At 38.2% G+C, this 19,939-nt stretch overlaps 1 protein-coding gene across 2 annotated transcripts in view; it reads left to right on the plus strand.

The window, feature by feature from the left end:
* The window catches only part of GLRA3 (glycine receptor alpha 3), a 166,152-nt gene that overhangs the window by 134,515 nt on the left and 11,698 nt on the right, over nucleotides 1-19,939 (plus strand). Inside the window, exons 8-9 of one of the 2 annotated variants that reach the window (XM_060101473.1) lie at nucleotides 13,352-13,495; nucleotides 15,798-15,842. In XM_060101473.1, the coding sequence (XP_059957456.1) occupies nucleotides 13,352-13,495; nucleotides 15,798-15,842 (189 nt within the window). The remainder of the gene's footprint in view (nucleotides 1-13,351; nucleotides 13,496-15,797; nucleotides 15,843-19,939) is intronic. The other variant, XM_060101474.1, reaches the window with a different exon arrangement.

The following is a 19,939-nucleotide window of genomic DNA, read 5'->3' on the forward strand; positions in this document are numbered from 1 at the left end:
AAATGAAGTATTTGTATTCACTACTGTGTTCTTTTCTAATTAGCTCTCATTCTTCTCAAAAAAAAAATACCCTGCAGTTTTAAAGGAGAGTAAATTGTAAATATCAGCGGTAGTTAAATGGGGCAATGGGGTTGCATAGTAATCAGGTTTTCCTATTGATAACTATTACTGTAAATAATGTTTTGATCCTCACCAATTGAATAAAAGATTCTAATGTCTATTCAAAGTATAGTTAACTAAAATTACTTCAATCAAGTTCAGTACAGATATGATGCAAGTGGGCTCATTTTTAATTCATTAATGAGAGAAAATAGTTAATAAGTATATTTAACTTTATGATACAATATTTGATGTAATAATTTAATTTAAAAGACTTTTCATTGAATATGTTAATAATTTTCTTCCATATTATATTCACTTAGGGAAAAGAGAAAAAGAAAAAAGGCACAAGAAAATGAAAAAATCATTTATGTAAGAATCATAAAAAATTTCTTTTAAAATCAAAAGATATAATGCATATGAATATTATTCAATTTTATTAGTGTTTTTTCTGTCTCCAGTAAATAGATAATTCCTAAACATAGGTGGATCCAATAGTAAGAATAGAAATTGATAGACATCTCTGGTTCTACATTTGATCTTATTACCTACAATTAATAGGCTTACTAGGTCTCATTAAGCTGAATTTAATAATTATCAAGTATGTCCTCTGTAGCTGACATAGAGACAGAGCCACTGCATGGATTCTTAAATGTGATGGCACAATTTGGAGAAAGTATATGATCAAATGCTAAAGTTTAAAAAATTTTGAAATGACATAATACAGTGGCTTTGACATCAAATGAAGTTTAAAAACAAAAGGTGTATATGCAACTTTGAGCCAATTTTACCTATTTAATGTCTTAAACGCCCTTTACCATATTCATATAAATCCTAGAATCATACCATGAACCTCCTGACAGATAAAATTGGATGTAAAACTCGCCCTTTGCCACGGGAATAAAGAATTTGGTCCCAAAGTCAGCGTTGGAAACACCTTACAGGTTTTATCTGTCTTCCTGATTCCTGTTTGAAGTTATAAATAAAAGTCTCAGATCTTGGAAAAAAAGGGAATGGGAGGGTATATGGGTATAATAAAGACGATCTTATAGAAATACAAAACCTCCAGTGCAAAAATACAAGGAAGAGAGAAATCACAAATATAATTCAACTTTCCTTGAGTAGGTCAAGAAAAGATAACATATTGTATTAAGAAATGCCAGTAACTAACAGCGTGCACCTAAAAAGCGTTTCCAGTGACATCTAGATTTTACAGATTCATTTAAGTGTTAAAACACAAGAATCATGTCCTATAGAAAAGACAATGGTAAAGCTCCTATAACTGAAGCAAAAGTCAGAGACAACGGGGTGACCTTTCAAGATACCTTAGCCTTTTTAATTGCATTTTTCTTAACTGATGACTGGATGGATTGATCAAGTTCATCACTTTGGAAATAATGCAGTTCTGCTATTATGATTCTCTGTTACATTTCATCTCTTAAAAAACTTTATGTGGCAAATAAATATTGTGTTCAAAGCATCATTCATTTACTAATCATAATCAGTATGAATATGATATCGGTAGGATTCTGTGGTTGTGAGTTGCCCTCCAGGATGATAAATGGCAAAGCTCACAAAACTCTGTGTGATTCACCACCTAGTGTTCCAAGAAAACAGTCCTGCAGACACCTCGTTTGCCTTTTCAATATCAGCTTCATTTTACTTTAGCACCAGTTTTTAAAACATTGGTTGTTCTTTTCCTTTGTTCTTATTCCTTTATCTCTCTGGCTTTAAGTCTTAAATGAAGCTCAAAATAATTTTGAAACTAATATAATATTTCCTATAAGCATTAAAAAATGCAAAATTCTTATACAGCTTTTACACTAGGAGGAAATGAAGGATTAAGTGTACTACAGTTTGGATTTGACAAATCCAAAGGTAAATAGTCAATGTGACCTGAAAGACCCTAGGAAAAAAGCCATGACACAAGCAGGAAATTTTTCAGCATAAAGGCATTGAGCTGCTTGCCCATTCCACAGCCAGAATTACTCATCACAGTTTATTTGACAATTTTGAGGACTGGGAGAATTCACCAGGATTGATTATCACCAATGGAGAATAAATTACCCAATTCAAAGGGCTGTTTTAGCTAATCAAAAGCAATACACTGTGATGTTTTGTTATACCTCCTTCTCAAATAATAAGCAACTTTGGATTGAGAAAAGAATTGACAAACTATTCACTCTCCTGGGATATTAACCATGTAGAGTGCCTACATGTTGGTTTGCATGAGATTTGGAGGTTCAAACTCCAGGTTCTCGTTTAATCAATTTCTTCTTCAAAGCTGTGCTGCTTATAAATGCATTATACATTTCTATTTCTAAACATTCTTGATTAATAGTAGTCTGGGTTATAACTCATAATTTAGTCAGTGTAATTTACTATAATTTAGTAGTCTGGGTTATAATCTAATAAATATTTACCCATTAGTGCATTGTCATCTACCAGCTATAGTTTAGGGCAGTATTTGTCCTAAGGCAATCCTTTTGACCATCTCTGTGTGGAGTAAGATAAAGGTATGTATCTTGACAAGCCTCTCAACTATAGCATATGGTGCCATACTTACAATATCGTTCACCCAATGACCTTCTAAAGGAATATAATCTAAAATTGTTGCTAGTCAATTATCTTACCTAAAACTGGCATAAAATTAAATTGATTTATGAAGAATTGCCTGAGATACATGCAAGCCATCCATTCCTGAATCAGAGAGCACAAAATCAAATGACTTCAGAGGACGTATGCCCAAATAAGTGAACAAAATCGGGTCTGGTGAAACTAATAAGGCATGGAATGAGTAGTAACTGGTGAGGTGCAGTCCATACTTGGAAGCACAGTCTTTTTCTTTTCTGAGATCCTGTGTGGTACAAGCAAACCCATTCCCATGCCCGAATTTGCCTTGCAGCCTGCCTATCTTTATAGTCTAAATAATCTATTACCTGTCCTGTTCACAACTGATTTTACTGAACTCTGACCTGACATGGTTTGAACAAATTTGGGGATGAAGATCAGGAGAGGTTTCTTTTTCTTTGTCATGCTCTCATTACTTAACAGCTTCTTTCTATAAAGCAGTGAGTTTTGCCCTTTAACAAAGCTGCTTTTCTTCTCTCTTCAAGATGTCACAGTGATCAGATCATAATCTGCACTTGTCCTCAGTCCTGGGCTTGTAGGGATCCTTATTTTTGTCCCAGAAGCACAAAGAGTAGATCCTTTCCCATCCCCACTCCCTCTGTCCCTCCTTCTGGCTTTCTCTCCCTTCCAGGCACAGGATGGGGTTGTACCTGCCAGGTCTCTTATTGTCGGGCTGACTGTAAACAGTTCTGGCTAACGAGTTTGAGCACAGTGATCTGTGCCACTTCTAGCTCAGGGTGTTTGTAACCAAATGTGAGACCCATCTGTGCCCTGGTCTTCCTCTGCTGTGGTCACCACCAGTGATCCAGATGGTGACCACCCCATGAGCTGAGGTCATGGTGAGGATGACGATGACAACACTTGTCCTGAGTCACCATTCAACTCCGAGTGGACATAGAGTGACCTTTGCTGTTTCAAGCCAGTGAGATCTGGGGGCTGTTTGTTACTGTTATCAAATCGCAGCTTGAATCCTCCTTACTTACTAAAGCTCCTTACAGCTTGAAGCCCACTTCCTTGTAAAGAAGTTCATGCTTAGGCAAGTTCCCTGAACACGACTGCTTCCCAGGGCCAAGGGCACTGGATTCCAATCTTTATAACCAGGATAATTAATCATGATAAAATCCAATATACACATATTCAGGACACCAGAAGCAGACTTTCTCTGTTTTCTAATGATAACATTGCAAAGTAGGATAAATGCAGATTTTTCTGGAAAAAAAAATCTTTCTTCTGGAAAAAAGTCTACAGAACCTATGATGCTTATATTCCTTTCCCTACATTATAAAACTTATTTTTTTAAAAAATTATTTATTTTTGGCTGCGTTGGGTCTTCGTTGCTGCTCGCGGGCTTTCTCTAGTTGCGGCGAGTGGGGGCTACTCTTCATTGCGGTGCACGGACTTCTCATTGCGGTGGCTTCTCTTGTTGCGGAGCACGGGCTCTAGGCGTGCGGGCTTCAGTAGTTGTGGCTCGTGGGCTCTAGAGCGCAGGCTCAGTAGTTGTGGCGCACGGTCTTAGTTGCTCTGCGGCATGTGGGATCTTCCCGGACCAGGGCTCGAACCCGTGTCCCCTGCATTGGCAGGTGGACTCTCAACCACTGTGCCACCAGGGAAGCCCCCCTAAAACTTATTTTTTAGAATGAAAAAGATAAAGCCTTGCAGTAAACCAGCTCTGCACATTCAAATGGTAATTTATCAAGCTAATCTGGTCCCAGATTATCACATGGCAAGTAGTCAATGGTCTCCCGGCTCATAAAAACACTTCATTATAATTAATGTGAGAATGTTGCTGCAGAGACTTTCATTGTATTTCTGAGGATAAAATGTTGCCCTGATCTAGTTTTGCTTCTGCAGAGCAACTATTTTGTTTTTATGCGGTAATTACGTGCTCATAACTCCTTTTCTACATTGTCTTTGAGGAAGCCGATTGCTAGATTTTAGGATCAGAACCAGCAAACATACAGGACCTTACAGCATGTATTTTATGTACTGACTTCACTCTTAACTCTCAGATAAAAGTTGAAGAGGCTGGAATATTAAGATACAGAGAGTTATTTCTACTTAGTGTGTTCACAGTTGTTAACTTACGGCGGTAGCTTCAATAGAAGCAGCCTAATAACCAGGTGATATATTGATACAATAGTAGTTGAATTTACGGCTCTTTAGCCAGATCAGCTGTCTTCAGATCCTAGCTTTGCAGCTTGGTAGCTGCCTTAGTCTGTTCAGGCTGCTATAACAAGATACCATAGAAGGGCTGGTTTATAGACAACAGAAACTTATTTCTCACAGTTCTGGAGGCTGGGAAGTTCAAGATCAAGGTACTGGCAGATCCAGTGTCTGGTGACGGCCTGCTTCCTGGTTCATAGCTGGTGATCTACTAGCTGCGTTCTTTCATGGTGGAAGGGGCAAGGGAGCTCTCTGAGGTCCTTTTTCTAAGGGTCCTGATCCCATTCATGAGGGCTCCACCCTCAGGACCTAGTCACTCCTCAAAGCTCCAACCTCCTAATACCGTCACTTTGGGGGTTATATTTCAACACTGGGACTTTGAAGGGACACATCCAGTCTATAGCAGTAGCTATGTGACAAGTTGTTTTACATGTCTCAGTCTCCTCATCTTTGAAATGGGAATAGTTTCCTCAACCATTGTAGGGATTAAAAGTGTTACTACTAAGAATACTCAGTAGTTTTATGGACACTACTAAGAACATTCTTGGCATGTTAGTTGTAATTATTTCTGTAATAATAAATGGCCAATGATGGCAAGTCACTTCACATGCTTCAATCAGTTGAATATTATCTGAGAGCCCATAGTATGACGAGCACTGTGTTGGGTCCTAGAAATACAAAGGCAAATAAGATCTGGCCCTCGTCTTAGCTCACGAGATATATTAGCCTAAAAGGAGAAAGATACATAAATGGATAATGTTGGTACAGTGGGGCCAGGTCAATAATAAGATGGATTATTTGTTGTTTGCTATCAACACATAGTTTGCTAAAATATCAATATAAACCTTTCACCTTGAAATCCTCAAGAACATACTCATTTTTGAACCCTCCTAACCAAGTTTTTGGAAAATAGCCCTTAGGGATTGTGGAACAGAGTCATTATCTGAAGGGGGGACATTTAAATGATGCTACCCAGCAGTCACCTTATAAGAACTACCCATGGATAAACATCATTACAACTGTGATGAGTGACCTGAGACAAGGGTTCTAGGAGCAAAGCAGAGGTAGGAGGGCAGGAAGGGGCTGTACGGTTCTGGGCATTTGTAGAAGGTTTCCCTGAGAATGTTGTTTTTAAGCTGAGACCTGAAGGATTAACCAGCAGTTACACAAAGGAAGGAATGTTCCAGACAGAAGTTAGCAAGGAGTTCATAGCTGCTGAGTCAGGATGGAGCTTGTCAATCGCTTTCAGGTGCCAAGAACTGAAGGAAGGAAAGTAGAGCACAGTAAGCCAGTAAGAAAGTGGCCTGAGATGGTAACTGTCAGATCTGCAGAGAGGCCTTTGCAGATCATCCCCAACTAACACAGCCCCCCTCACACTGTCCTTCTCTTCCCATTACCCTACTGTAGTTTCATTCTTGCAATTCTCTTTAATTATCTTTATTTATGTGATTATTTTTTACTGTATGTTTTCCCCCACTTGAATGTAGGTTCAATTAAAGATGTATCTTGTCCGTCGTCCTCATCTCTGTAACTTCAGCACTAGGAGAAATTGTGAAACAGGTTATTGTGGTGGAGATCAATGCGATGGCAGTAGGAGAGGACAGAAAATGATACATTTGAGAAATAGCAAAAAGGTAGGATTCCCAGGCTTGGGTCTTTGATATGAGAGGATCCTAGATTTGGAGGTGAGCAACCACGAACAGCATGCCGCCTTTTCACCAGGAGGAAGAGGCCGTTGTGTGTGTTTGCTGTTCCTTTGGCTGAGTCTGGTAGAGATTCATAGCTTCTTTTTAAGTCAGATTAAGTCTGAGGTGCATGTGCCATCCAAAATTTACTGTCAGGTAAGAACGTGGTTAGAGAGGGGTTCAGTCAGGAAATGGAGATTTGCAGGCCCTGAGCACAGAGGAGGGACTGAATCCATGGAAACAGGTAAGGACTAGAAGTGAGAAGTGTCAGTGTGAGAATAGAAGGGGCACAGGCCATGTCTCTGAGGATCTCAGGAAGGGAAGGAAAGGCCCGCGGAGCCAAGTCGGGTGGGGTGGAGGGAAGAAACCCGGAGAATGTGGGTCAAGGAGCCACAGGGTGAGCGTGCTTTAAGAAGGAGGTGGTCTTCCACACGTAGCTTTGGATTGGTTTCCAAGACAACAGTCTTCCTGCCTGGTGCATCTAATTAACAAGTATTCAGGTTTCATTTTCTCATATTCATAGGTCCAAGGAGTCACACTGAGGAGAGATGGTTGCTTAAAATAGAGTCAGGGTTCCAACAGCACGGTGGATGATGGGACTTCAGCAAGGTGGTCCAGAGGGATGGGCTGGTTTAGAGTGAGACTGCCTCAAAGGACAGAGGTGACAGCGGGTGGACAGAAGGTGATATTCTGAGTCACAGAGGGAGTGTGTCGTGTGTTGTGAATACATCGTGAACGTGTTGGCGTAGGAACTGCTGCTTTATTTTGAAGTTACTAGTGCTAGAGTTCCAAACTTCCCAGGGCCTGTGCTTGCTGTCCGCGGAGGGGCAGCGATGATGGAGGAGAAAGAGAGTTGAAGTTGGTGATGGGAGTCAGGAGAGGATGAGGAAAACAGACTTTTCAGGCTCAACGCTCAGGTATGGATCACAGGCAGCAGAAGGCTGGCTGCACAGATGATGTTTGCATAGGTCTGTTGTCATTGAAAACAGTCATCGGGTTCATTTGGAAGTTAAATATCTGATTTAATCTCTTTGGTCATGTTATTATAGATCCAGGTTGTTAAAAAAATGCACACACACTCTATGAGTTATATTCTTCCAGGAAGGGTGTAGCTTGAGACTGTGCCTTTGAAAGCTGTATTATATCTTCCAGGACTGTATGTATTTGAGGGCAGCCAGACATTTCTGATATAATTGCAGAGCTCATGAGATTTAAATCTACACTTTACAAACAGCTGGACACTCAGCACAGCACTAGAATAAATTGAAGGCATACATCCCTTTGCTCAGTAGAGGTCATTCTGATCAGTAAAAGTCACACTTAAGATGCAGGAGGACTGACATGGCCCTCCTGAGCTGAGCTGTTGGCAGCAGCAATTCCGCACTAGTAACTCCGGTCAGAAGAGCCGGGTGCAAGGCCTCTGCGCGTGGCCCCCTGTGAGCAAGTGAAACCTGACTAAGCACAAAGGGGAAAAAAAACCATCACAGAGCTGTGACTATTTTCAAGGCTAATCTTCTTCTCTGTGGAACACTGCCTTTGGGGCAAAACAAGGAAGAAGCAGGTGATTCTAATGTGCAGTGCAGAAGGACAGCCATTGCAGGCCAGCTTCTCCAACTCCGAAGGCATGCCAGCCATGTGGCTGACAAGGTCTTGGTGCTGTGGCTAGGTGTCAGGCCTGAGCCTCTGAGGTGGGAGAGCCGAGTTCAGGACATTGGTCCACCAGAGACCTCCTGGCCCCATGTATTATCAATCAGCGAGAGGTCTCCGTCTCAATGCTAAGACCCAGCTCCACTCAACAACCAGCAAGCTACAGTGATGGACACCCTATGCCAAACAACCAGCAAGACAGGAACACAACCCCACCCATTAGCAGAGAGGCTGCCTAAAATCATACTGAGTTAACAGACACCCCAAACACACCACCAGACACAGTCCTGCCCAAGAGAAAGACAAGATCCAGCCTCATCCACCAGAACACAGGCACCAGTCCCCTCTGCCAGGAAGCCTACACCCACTGAACAAACCTTACCTACTGGGGGCAGACACCAAAAACAACGGGAACTACAAACCTGCAGCCTGCGAAAAGGAGACCCCAAACACAGTAAGGCAGGGAAAATTAGAAGTCAGAGAAATATGGAGCAGATGAAGGAGCAAGGTGAAAACCCACCAGACCAAAGAAATGAAGAGGAAATAGGCAGTCTACCTGAAAAAGAATTCAGAGTAATGATAGTAAAGATATCCAAAATGGACAAATTCATAGAAAAGCACAACCTTCTAAGACTGAACCAGGATGAAATAGAAAATATACACAGACCAATCACAAGCACTGGAATTGAAACTGTGATTAAAAATCTTCCAACAAACAAAAGCCCAGCACCAGATGGCTTCACAGGCGAATTCTATCAAACATTTAGAGAAGAGCTAACACCTATCCTTCTCAAACTCTTCCAAAATATAGCAGAGGGAAGGACACTCCCAAACTCATTCTATGAGGCCACCATTACCCTAATTCCAAAACCAGACAAAGATGTTACAAAAAAAGAAAACTACACGCCAATATCACTGATGAACGTAGATGCAAAAATCCTCAACAAAATACTAGCAAACAGGATCCAACAACACATTAAAAGGATCATACACCATGATCAAGTGGGATTTATCCCAGGGATGCAAGGATTCTTCAATATATGCAAATCAATCAATGTGATACATCATATTAACAAATTGAAGAATAAAAACCATATGATCATCTCAATAGATGCAGAAAAAGCTTTTGACAAAATTCAACACCCATTTATGATAAAAACTCTCCAGAAAGTAGGCATAGAGGGAACTTACCTCAACATAATAGAGGCCATATATGACAAACCCGCGGCCAACATCATTCTCAATGGTGAAAAACTGAAACCATTTCCACTAAAATCAGGAACAAGACAAAGTTGCCCATTCTCATCACTATTATTCAACATAGTTTTGGAAGTTTTAGCCACAGCAATCAGAGAAGAAAAAGAAATAAAAGGAATCCAAATCAGAAAAGAAGAAGTAAAACTGGCACTGTATGCAGATGATATGATACTATACACAGAGAATCCTAAAGATGCTACCAGAAAAATACTAGAGTTAATCAATGAAATTGGTAAAGTAGCAGGATACAAAATTAATGAACAGAAATCTCTTGCATTCCTATGAAAAATCTGAAGGAGAAATTAAGGAAGCACTCCCATTTACCATTGTAACAAAAAGAATAAAATGTCTAGGAATAAACCTACCTAAGGAGACAAAATACCTGTATGCAGAAAACTATAAGACACTGATTAAAGAAATTAAAGATGATACAAACAGAAGGAGAGATATACTATGCTCTTGGATTGGAAGAATCAACATTGTGAAAATGACTAGTAACCCAAGTAGTAACCCAAGTAATCTACAGATTCAGTACAATTCCTATCAAACTACCAATGGCATTTTTCACAGAACTAGAACAAAAAATTTCACAATTTGTATGGAAATACAAAAGATCCCGAAAACGCAAAGCAATCTTGAGAAAGAAAAATGGAGCTGGAGGAATCAGGCTCCCTGGCTTCAGACTATAGTACAAAGCTAGAGTAATCAAGACACTATTGTACTGGCACAAAAACAGAAATACAGATCAATGGAACAGGATAGAAAGCCCAGAGATAAACGCATACACATATGGTCACCATATCTTTGACAAAGGAGGCAAGAGTATACAATGGAGAAAAGACAGCCTCTTCAATAAGTGGTGCTGGGAAAATTGGACAGCTACATGTAAAAGAATGAAATTAGAACACTGCCAACACTATACACAAAAGTAAACTCAAAATGGGTTAAAAACCTAAATGTAAGGCTGGAAACTATAAAACTCTTAGAGCAAAATATAGGCAGAACACTCTATGACATAAATCACAGCAAGATCCTTTTTGACCCACCTCCTAGAGAAATGGAAATAAAAATGAAAATAAACAAATGGGACCTAATGAAACTTAAAAGCTTTTGCACAGCAAAGGAATCCATAAACAAGATGAAAAGACAATCCTCAGAATGGGAGAAAATATTTGCCAACGAAGCAACTGACAAAGAATTAATCTGCAAAATATACAAGCAGCTCATGCAGCTCAATATCAAAAAAACAAACAACCCAATCCAAAACTGGGCAGAAGACCTAAATAGACATTTCTGCAAAGAAGATGTACAGACTGCCAACAAACACATGAAAGGATGCTCAACATCACTAATCATTAGAGAAATGCAAATCAAAACTACAATGAGGTAACACCTCACACTGGTGAGAATGGACATCATTAAAAAATCCACAAACAATAAATGCTGGAGAGGGTGTGGAGAAAAGGGAACCCTCTCGCCCTGTTGGTGGGAATGTAAATTGATACAGCCACTGTGGAGAACAGTATGGAGGTTCCAAAAAAAGTAAAAATAGACCTACTGTATGACCCAGAAATCCCACTTCTGGGCATATACCCTGAGAAAACCATAATTCAAAAAGAGTCATGTACCACAATGTTCATTGCAGCTCTATTTACAATAGCCAGGACATGGAAGCAAGTTAAATGTCCATTGACAGATGAATGGATAAAGAAGATGTGGCCCATATATACAATGGAATATTACTCAGTCAAAAAGGAAATGAAATTGAGTTATTTGTAGTGAGGTGGATGGACCTAGAATCTGTCATACAGAGTGAAGTAAGTCAGAAAGAGAAAAACAAATACCTTATGCTAACACATATATAGGAATCTGAAAAAAAAAAGTGGTTCTGAAGAACCTAGGGGCAGGACAGGCATAAAGACATAGACATAGAGAATCGACCTGAGACGGGGAGGGGGAAGGGTAAGCTGGAACGAAGTGAGAGAATGGCATGGACATATATACACTACCAAATGTAAAATAGATAGCTAGTGGGAAGCACCTGCATAGCACAGGGAGATCAGCTTATGCTTTGTGACCACCTAGAGAGGTGGGATAGGGAGGGTGGGAGGAAGACACAAGAGGGAGGGGATATGGGGATATATGTACATGTATAGCTGATTCACTTTGTTATATAGCAGCAACTAACACAACAATGTAAAGCAATTATACTCCAATAAAGGTGTTAGAAAAAAAAGATGCAGGAGGAGATACAGAGGGTCCCTTTGTTGGCATTTTTCACATGTAAGTTGACACCACTGGATGTGGTTTAAGTTGACACCTCTTTTGAAAAAAAAATCAATTAATTCCAAGGTATTACCAAAGTGTCACTCCAGAAAGTGAATTTCCATATGAATCATCACCTATGGCTCACTTTTCCCCGTGTTTTGACATTTTACACCTTCATTTACCTGCCCATTCACTCAGCAAATATGCACACATGGGTCAAACAACACTGTGGTGGAGAACAAAACAGATGCCATCTGTCCTCAGAGACTTCACACTCTAAACAGAAAGAGAACAAGTAAAAAGCAATTACAATGCAATGTGTTCAGGTAAGCACAGGTTTCCTGGGATTCTGAACCGGATTTGGGTGAAGTTTAGCTTGAGACCTGAAGGGTTAACTGGGTGTATGTAGGAGAGTGTCCTTTTTTTTTTTTTTTTTTAGAAAAAACACATAAGTTTCAGGGCATCATGTCTGCGTAATAATTATTCAGGCAGAAAAGCGTATAAAGTTGGAGATGGGAGCGAGAGAGGGAGAGAAGGAGGGAGGGAGGGAGAGAAATGTAACTTAATCTTAACAACTGCAGAACGTGGGAGTTCTTTGTACTGTTCTTGCAAAGTGTCTGTAGGGTTAAAATTATTTCAAAATAAAAAACTTTTTTTTTTTTTTTTTTTGCGGTATGCGGGCCTCTCACTGTTGTGGCCTCCCCCGTTGCAGAGCACAGGCTCCGGACGCGCAGGCTCCGGACGCGCAGGCTCCGGACGCGCAGGCTCCGGACACGCAGGCTCAGCGGCCACGCAGGCTCAGCGGCCATGGCTCACGGGCCCAGCCGCTCCGCGGCATATGGGATCCTCCCAGACCGGGGCACGAACCCGTATCCCCTGCATCGGCAGGCGGACTCTCAACCACTTGCGCCACCAGGGAGGCCCATAAAAAACTTTTTTAATGAAGAAAATAAGGAGCTACAAGTTCAACAGCATTATCTATGTTTCAATATTACTTCATACTTTTTCAAGCATTCTGCTACCCTAAAGGTATATTTCAATGTTACTGCACACTTACCAAGCATGATACTATTCTACCCTGAAGGTAAAATTAGATTTCGTCTTATTTTCTTTCATCATACATTTGGTCTAGCGCTTCATTTGAAAAAACTTATTAGGAAAAAATACACATTTTAATGTATGACTAAAACATAAAACTTGCAGAATTAATTTCTTTTTTTTTTTTTTTTTTTTTTGCTGTATGTGGGCCTCTCACTGTTGTGGCCTCTCCCGTTGCGGAGCACAGGCTCCGGACGCGCAGGCTCAACGGCCATAGCTCACGGGCCCAGCTGCTCTGCGGCATGTGGGATCTTCCCGGACTGGGGCACGAACCCGTGTCCGCTGCATCGGCAGGCGGACTCTCAACCACTGCGCCACCAGGGAAGCCCAATTTCTGAAAAAATTTTAAGTAAAAAAATGTTTTACGTAAAAAAAAAAAGAAATGTTATTTCATTGCTTTTTTTTTTTTCCAAGCTGGTATATAAATGGTATAATTCAGATGGCCATTCTTGTGCTCAATAGAAGTAACAAGTCAATTTTCTCGCTGTTTCTTTCCCGGCTAGGTTTCGTATGTCAAAGCTATTGACATTTGGATGGCAGTGTGTCTCCTTTTCGTGTTTTCAGCGCTATTGGAATATGCAGCTGTCAATTTTGTATCGAGACAGCATAAAGAACTTCTGAGATTTCGACGAAAGAGAAAGAATAGGGTAGGCGATTAAATGCATTAAGTTCCCTGGGATACAATTCTCCCTGGAAAGTGAATTTGGCATATTTAATAGGGAGGTACAGAGAGGAAATGGGGACGGGGACTAAATGAAAGGATGTCCCTTTGGTTTTGTCCAGCTGAAACTTACATTGTCAAAAATAGCCTCAGGGGAAAAATGGTAACATTGAACTATACTTTACACAGAAGATCTGGTGACATGAGAGTTTTATCAACTTCTTTCTAATGTACGTCCTGGAACGACACCAGTTTTTGCTTCCACTAACAAAATCTATCATTTCTTATTTGCAAGGTTGCAGTGTTTCTGATGGTTTTACTTGACATAAGTCAACAAATATAGCTATTAAAGTTGTACCTTTTTTCGAACTAATTCCTTTAATTGTTTCCATCAAATATCACCTATTTATTAATACTATGATGTTGATGTAAAACTCTGTGGTCTCCTTTTTATGTATACTTTTATGTTTTTAAGACATTTCTTCTGAATCCCTATTCAAAACACAATAAGGTGTATTCTTGCCTTGCTATCACTTGATAAGTCAAACCCAGAAGAAATTTTATTTAGAGCATCATTGGGAGACCACATGAAATTGTAGAAGTAATCTCCTAATTGGATTTGTAAGGACAGGATGGCGTTGCTCCCCTCTGTTAAGACTTGTAATGTCATCTCTCTTTATATTTACATAATTTCAATGAACCCCTTTCCTTTTCTGCAAGGGAGAGTCTCTATCAACCAGCATATCTTTGAGTTTACTTTTAATGTGAATGTGCCAGCTGACATTTTGAAAGCAAATGGTCTCTTAATCAATAGAGAAATATCAAAGTTGTATATTACAGGAGAAATTGTGGCCAGAATCCAAAATACTGAAATATTTAAGTCAAAACATTCTCAACTCTTAAAATTAATAGTCTGGTTTATATGTAGTGTGCATTTTTAAGGGTTTAATTTTTTAAGGAATTTCTTATGGTTTCTGAATGACTGACTGTGATTTATATATTTTATAAATTGTTTTAAGAAGCTCTAAGCCATGATCTCCCAGTGCTAAGCCTACTCAGTATTAAACATATTCTAAGGCAGTAACTTATCCAATCATGTCTAACTGACTCCCCAGAATCATCACCTGCTCCAAAGATACCCCAATTCACTGTAGCATGGAAGGAATTTCAGCACTGCAATACTCTGGGTAACACGGTGGACAGAAGAAACAGTGCCAGGGCTTGCATTTGATCAAATGTTTATAAATATTAAAGCCCGTCATTCATACATTAACATATATTTTCATGGAGAGATTAACTTTTCTTTATCTCCTGCCCCCCACCTCTCCCAGTCTGCTGTTTTCCTTATACTTCTCCCACTCTGCCCACCCCTCCCCCTCTCTCTTTCCTCCTTCTCTCTCCCTCCCTTACTGCCTATTTGCTCCTCTCTTTCATATGATACCTGGCCCAGGCTGAAGCACTGTAACAGAACAAAGCATTCTGTATCACAGGGTGAAGCTGTTGTCGTTTTTTTCCCCATTAATGACTGATTAAGACTATTTTTTCCTTCTAACATGAATCAGAAGTAAAGCAACACATTTCCCCCTCTAATTTTGGTTCACTTTTTTACATTTATTTTTCACTTCTCTACCTTTCTTCTCCTTCCTACATGTAGGATGGATCAGCCACGTGCTGCAAACACCAGAACTGGGAAGTCGTTCACATGTGGTGTCCAAAGGGAGGTCTGAGAGCTCAGACATTTTCTGCACCCACCACACATCCAGCAGTCAGAGTAGCTAATGGGTAACATAACAGGCTACAAGTTTAGATACTCAATTCTGATTTCTCCTTAAAAAAAAAAAATCCTTACCAAAGCAGCTCTTCATCCAATTTTACCACCTGTAAGTGTATTGGGATAAAAATATTTGACACCCCTTATTCTTTGGCTCACAGAAAGACAGCAAGATTAATGTCTCTAGTGATTGACACTCTAGAAAAGTATCAGAATGGAAAAATAGTTACGCCTGATTATTTTCTAATCACTACTTGAAATATTCAGGGGGCAAATATTGTAATTAAGATTTAGTGCAGGAAAATAAAAATCCAGTGTTTTTTTTTTTTTTAAGCTCACTTCATACTTTGGGGGGGTGGATACCTTGCATATGTGAAAATCTATTAATTGATACATATGTATGTTAAGATGATCTATGCAATTAAAAGCAATTGTGCAATTATATTTAATCATCTATGACTTTAATCATCTATCTCTGGTTTCTCAATCCCTTTTGGTCCACTTTACCTTCCCACAGACAGAAGCTTTTGCATTGGAGAAGTTTTACCGTTTCTCAGACACGGTAAATTCACTTTCTTAACTCTAAGTAGAGGAATGTGGTCATTGGTAAAAATGCAGACAGCATACTGTGCACTCAGGCAGTGTTTGGTGGGGAAACACAGCCCCTTGCACACTCAAAGCTGAACCACCACCAACCCCCTTCAGCTAAGGATACTCTGTTTTTCTAACAATTCCCTTTGTCTTCCCTCACTCAATCAAAAGATATTGAAATATTGTGTTTCATCCTATTAACCAAACTGGTCAAAATGATTTTAAAATATATATTAAACAGAAATATCACGTGTCTCTTATAATAGTCTCCATAGAAGAAATAACCATATGCCTTGACAAAATTAGTTTCAAAATAAATGGGAAATTTATTTATATAAATAAGTTCTGAAAACAGCCCCTCTTGCCAGAAAATAGAGACCTAAAAATAAGGCAAAAATAAAATGCTTTGTCCAGCCTGTGTATCTTTAGCATCCTTTCTTAATGTTAAAGCATGTTGAGATTCTTTAGAGTAAATGAATGATTTTGGTTTTGATAGCATCCTCGGAAATGTTCGATTAAAAAGAGGTCACAAGGACACATGTCCAATTATAATGGCTAAATATTTAGAAAGGTAATCTACAGTAGAGCATATCAGTAGCTTGACTTGGAGATCCATAATACAGCACTCAGTGATTAAATTTTAAACATACCAAAAGCCAAGAATTTAGCTTGGGAAATCATATACAAACAGTCCAGTCTACTAAATTAAAATTTCTGGGATACGGTGTATTTTAAAATACCTCCCCAGGGACTTCCCTGGAGGTCCGTCCAGTGGTTAAGACTGCACCTTCCAATGCAGGGGGTGCGGGTTTGATCCCTGGTCGGGGGCCTAAAATCCCCCATGCCTCATGGCCAAAAAAACAAAACATAAGACAGAAGCAATATTGTAACAAATTCAATAAAGACTTTCAAAAAAAAAAGGTCCATATCAAAAAAAAAAAAACAAAAATAAAACGAAAAAACCTCCCCAGAAGATTCTACTACACACCTTAGTTAAATAATCACTGAACTATTTTTCTTTTCTACTAAAATTACATAGTTGTTCCCAACATAGCTAGCTACTTCTTCAGTTTTCATCCCTGGTGGAAAAAAATTCACATGATCCAATTACTTTTACTTGATTATCCTAACGGTAATTTTTAAAAAATTAATTGCCTTGAATTTGCATAATAGCCCATAGTAGCCTCTTTGGGAAAGGTACATATTTAAATTTTCGGTAACTAAACAGTTCATACATATAGTAGCATTAGTATAAAATACATGTATTCAATTAAATATTGCCTTACAAAACAATGCAAAAAGAGCTCTGATGAAAAAAATCAGATTTCCTTCACTAACAGTCAATAAATACTTATTTTTTAAAAAAGAAACAGTATGGTTTTTTACCATATCGTTTAAGAAAATACAAACACACTCTAAAATACATTAAATGCAAATACATTGATTAGAAATCTGTGCACGCCATTTAGTTTTATAATATTCTAATCATCATGCAAATTTGGGGTTGATCATTTTCACTCTTTGAAAACGATTTTTGTCAACGTAATAGCCCTCTGGGCTGAATGAATTCCTCAATTTTTTTTTAAAAAAAACTATGCACTTTGCTTAGAAACAGTCTGAGCAATCAAAATCTTTAAATCAATATAATGAAAAGGAGGCTCATGGTGGACGCCACGCCCTTTTTCATGAGTACTGACTTGCATGAGTTCTTCTTAGTACTTTAGTTTGGCAAAAGGGGCAATAAATAAAATCACCCCCTTAGAGAAAGCTTGATCACAACAGAGGGCTGTACACTGATGTACATGGTATTCCAAGGAAAGTTTTAAGTTGGTTCAGCATTGGCTTAGGCATTGCATACAATCTTTTACACCTTACTTTTTCCTCTATGAAGGTACCAGGGAACCTTTTATATGCTGTGAAAGGATGCACATTCACTCTTGTATCCAAATTTCCCCACCCCACACTGTCGTAGCCTGCTGCGTGCTGATCACCCACTGCTGCACCTTGTCATAAATGCTTATCCCCGGGGCTGTGTGTGTGGGTGTATGCATGATACGAAAGTATTTTGGTTAGAAGTTGCTCTTCCCGTGTATGATATTATTACTTGTGTCCTGGAGGGTTATAAAGCCTTCAAAATATTTCCGAACATGTTATTTGTTGAGCAATATGGATGATATGGGATTGCTTTAATGCATTTCATGCAGCTTCTGCATTGCAGTAGAATACTGCAATGGTTTGCTGAGTGAAAACACATACACACGGTGTTCTAGTACCTCTATCTTCCTACTTATTACTGTACATTAATTATTATTTGTGTACACAAATGGAATAAGAATGGACCACTAGTTCTAGATTCAAAAAATAATTACCAAGTTTGTATTTTGTTAGGTGTGATAGTTATCTTTTTTAAATAATTGACTGCATTTTGACTATCTGTACAAAATCTTCCATTTATGTATGTATTTATATCCTATCTTACTTCAAAAATAACTCAAGGTAACGTTTAAGAATAACAAATAATTGATTTTTCTGCCTTGTACTTTTGTCAGCTCTACAGTCTTAGGACAAATGCAAATATATATGTGTACTATTTTGGTTGAAGGGATGAGGCTCCATGCTTGGAAGCAACATGGTACCCATATACACTAAATTATCCAATAAAGTTTCAATTTGAGGTCAGTTTATGCTATATTCTAGAGTAGAAGATATTCTTTCAGTAGGTAAGTACTTCCTACAAATTTCTTTGATACATACCTGAGAAAAAAGTAGGTTCTCAATAATTTCAAAGTAAATTCTATATGAGTGACTCTGATACACAGGGGTTAGAAATTTCATTTTCTCAAGTAAAACAAAAATTGTAAGAATTTAATTATTTCCTGCCAACAAATATTTTGAGTTTATGTTAAGCACTATTATTTCTTAGAACTATATCCCCTCTGAAATATCTCTTTAGGAAAATAATATTCAATAAAGTAATATAATCTCTACTTAATGTAGTGACACTTCAGTGACTTCCATCGCAAAGTTAACTAAAAAAGATACACTGCTTTTTATATATGCTGTCTACTGTAATATAGTATCTTATTTTGCCCCATAATTATGAGTTGGCAATGAAAGAATCTAGCACATTAAATAGAAATAGATGTACAGATTTAAAAAAAAATATTTCATTGACTTCTCAGCAATTCCCCAAAATATATGGATTACTTTCATAATATTTCATCTAAAATATTCATCTTTTTAAGCTTACATTTTACCATTCAATAATCTTCAAACCATTCTGAATCTAAATTCAATATGCCAAGCATAAACTTGGCTAATTCATAATTAATTCATGTCATCTATAAGAAATGCAAGGTTCCCCTGGGATTTCAAGGAATTTTATATTGACAATAGACTTGCAAGTCTAAAGTATTTTTAACCTCATATATAGTTATATATTTTTAAGCCCTCCATTTTTAAGTGATATAGAAATGTATATAGTTGTCTAAACTGAGGGTTTTATTTTAAGCTGATACTTATTTCAGAAAAATAACTTTTAATTCATTCACATACTTCGTCTTACCTTAGAATTTTCTAAGTGATATTGATTTTTTCTCAACAAAACCAAGCCATTGTTTTGTTTATTAGTAATTTTTTCAAAATCTACACACTTTGAAATCATATAAATAGGAATTAATAGCAATTCACTTTTCCTTCCTTTGTCATTTTCCTACTTGACAATGAAAAGTTACAGAAAATTATTTAAACAAAAAAACCTTTGGGACAATTTACTTAGCATCTTGATTGTATAAAGAACATCTCAAAGGTATCCAGTAGGGAAGAAACATTAGGATGAAAGTAACATATTTAGTGCTGTTGTATCTCACAGCAGTTCACATAATTAATCATCACTCACGCTGTTTTATATAATTAATGTTTTGTCACCGCTCACTAGCAATCTTCATGCTTTCACCAAGCCTGCAAACAAATAATATTTTTTGTTATTGTTATTTTTGAAGACTAAGAGGATAGGAAATTAATTCTTGTTTCATATATATGTTAGTTTATTATGTTTGATGATAAAGA

Source organism: Mesoplodon densirostris, chromosome 6 (genome assembly GCF_025265405.1).
Source record: "Mesoplodon densirostris isolate mMesDen1 chromosome 6, mMesDen1 primary haplotype, whole genome shotgun sequence".
Lineage (NCBI taxonomy): Eukaryota > Metazoa > Chordata > Mammalia > Artiodactyla > Ziphiidae > Mesoplodon > Mesoplodon densirostris.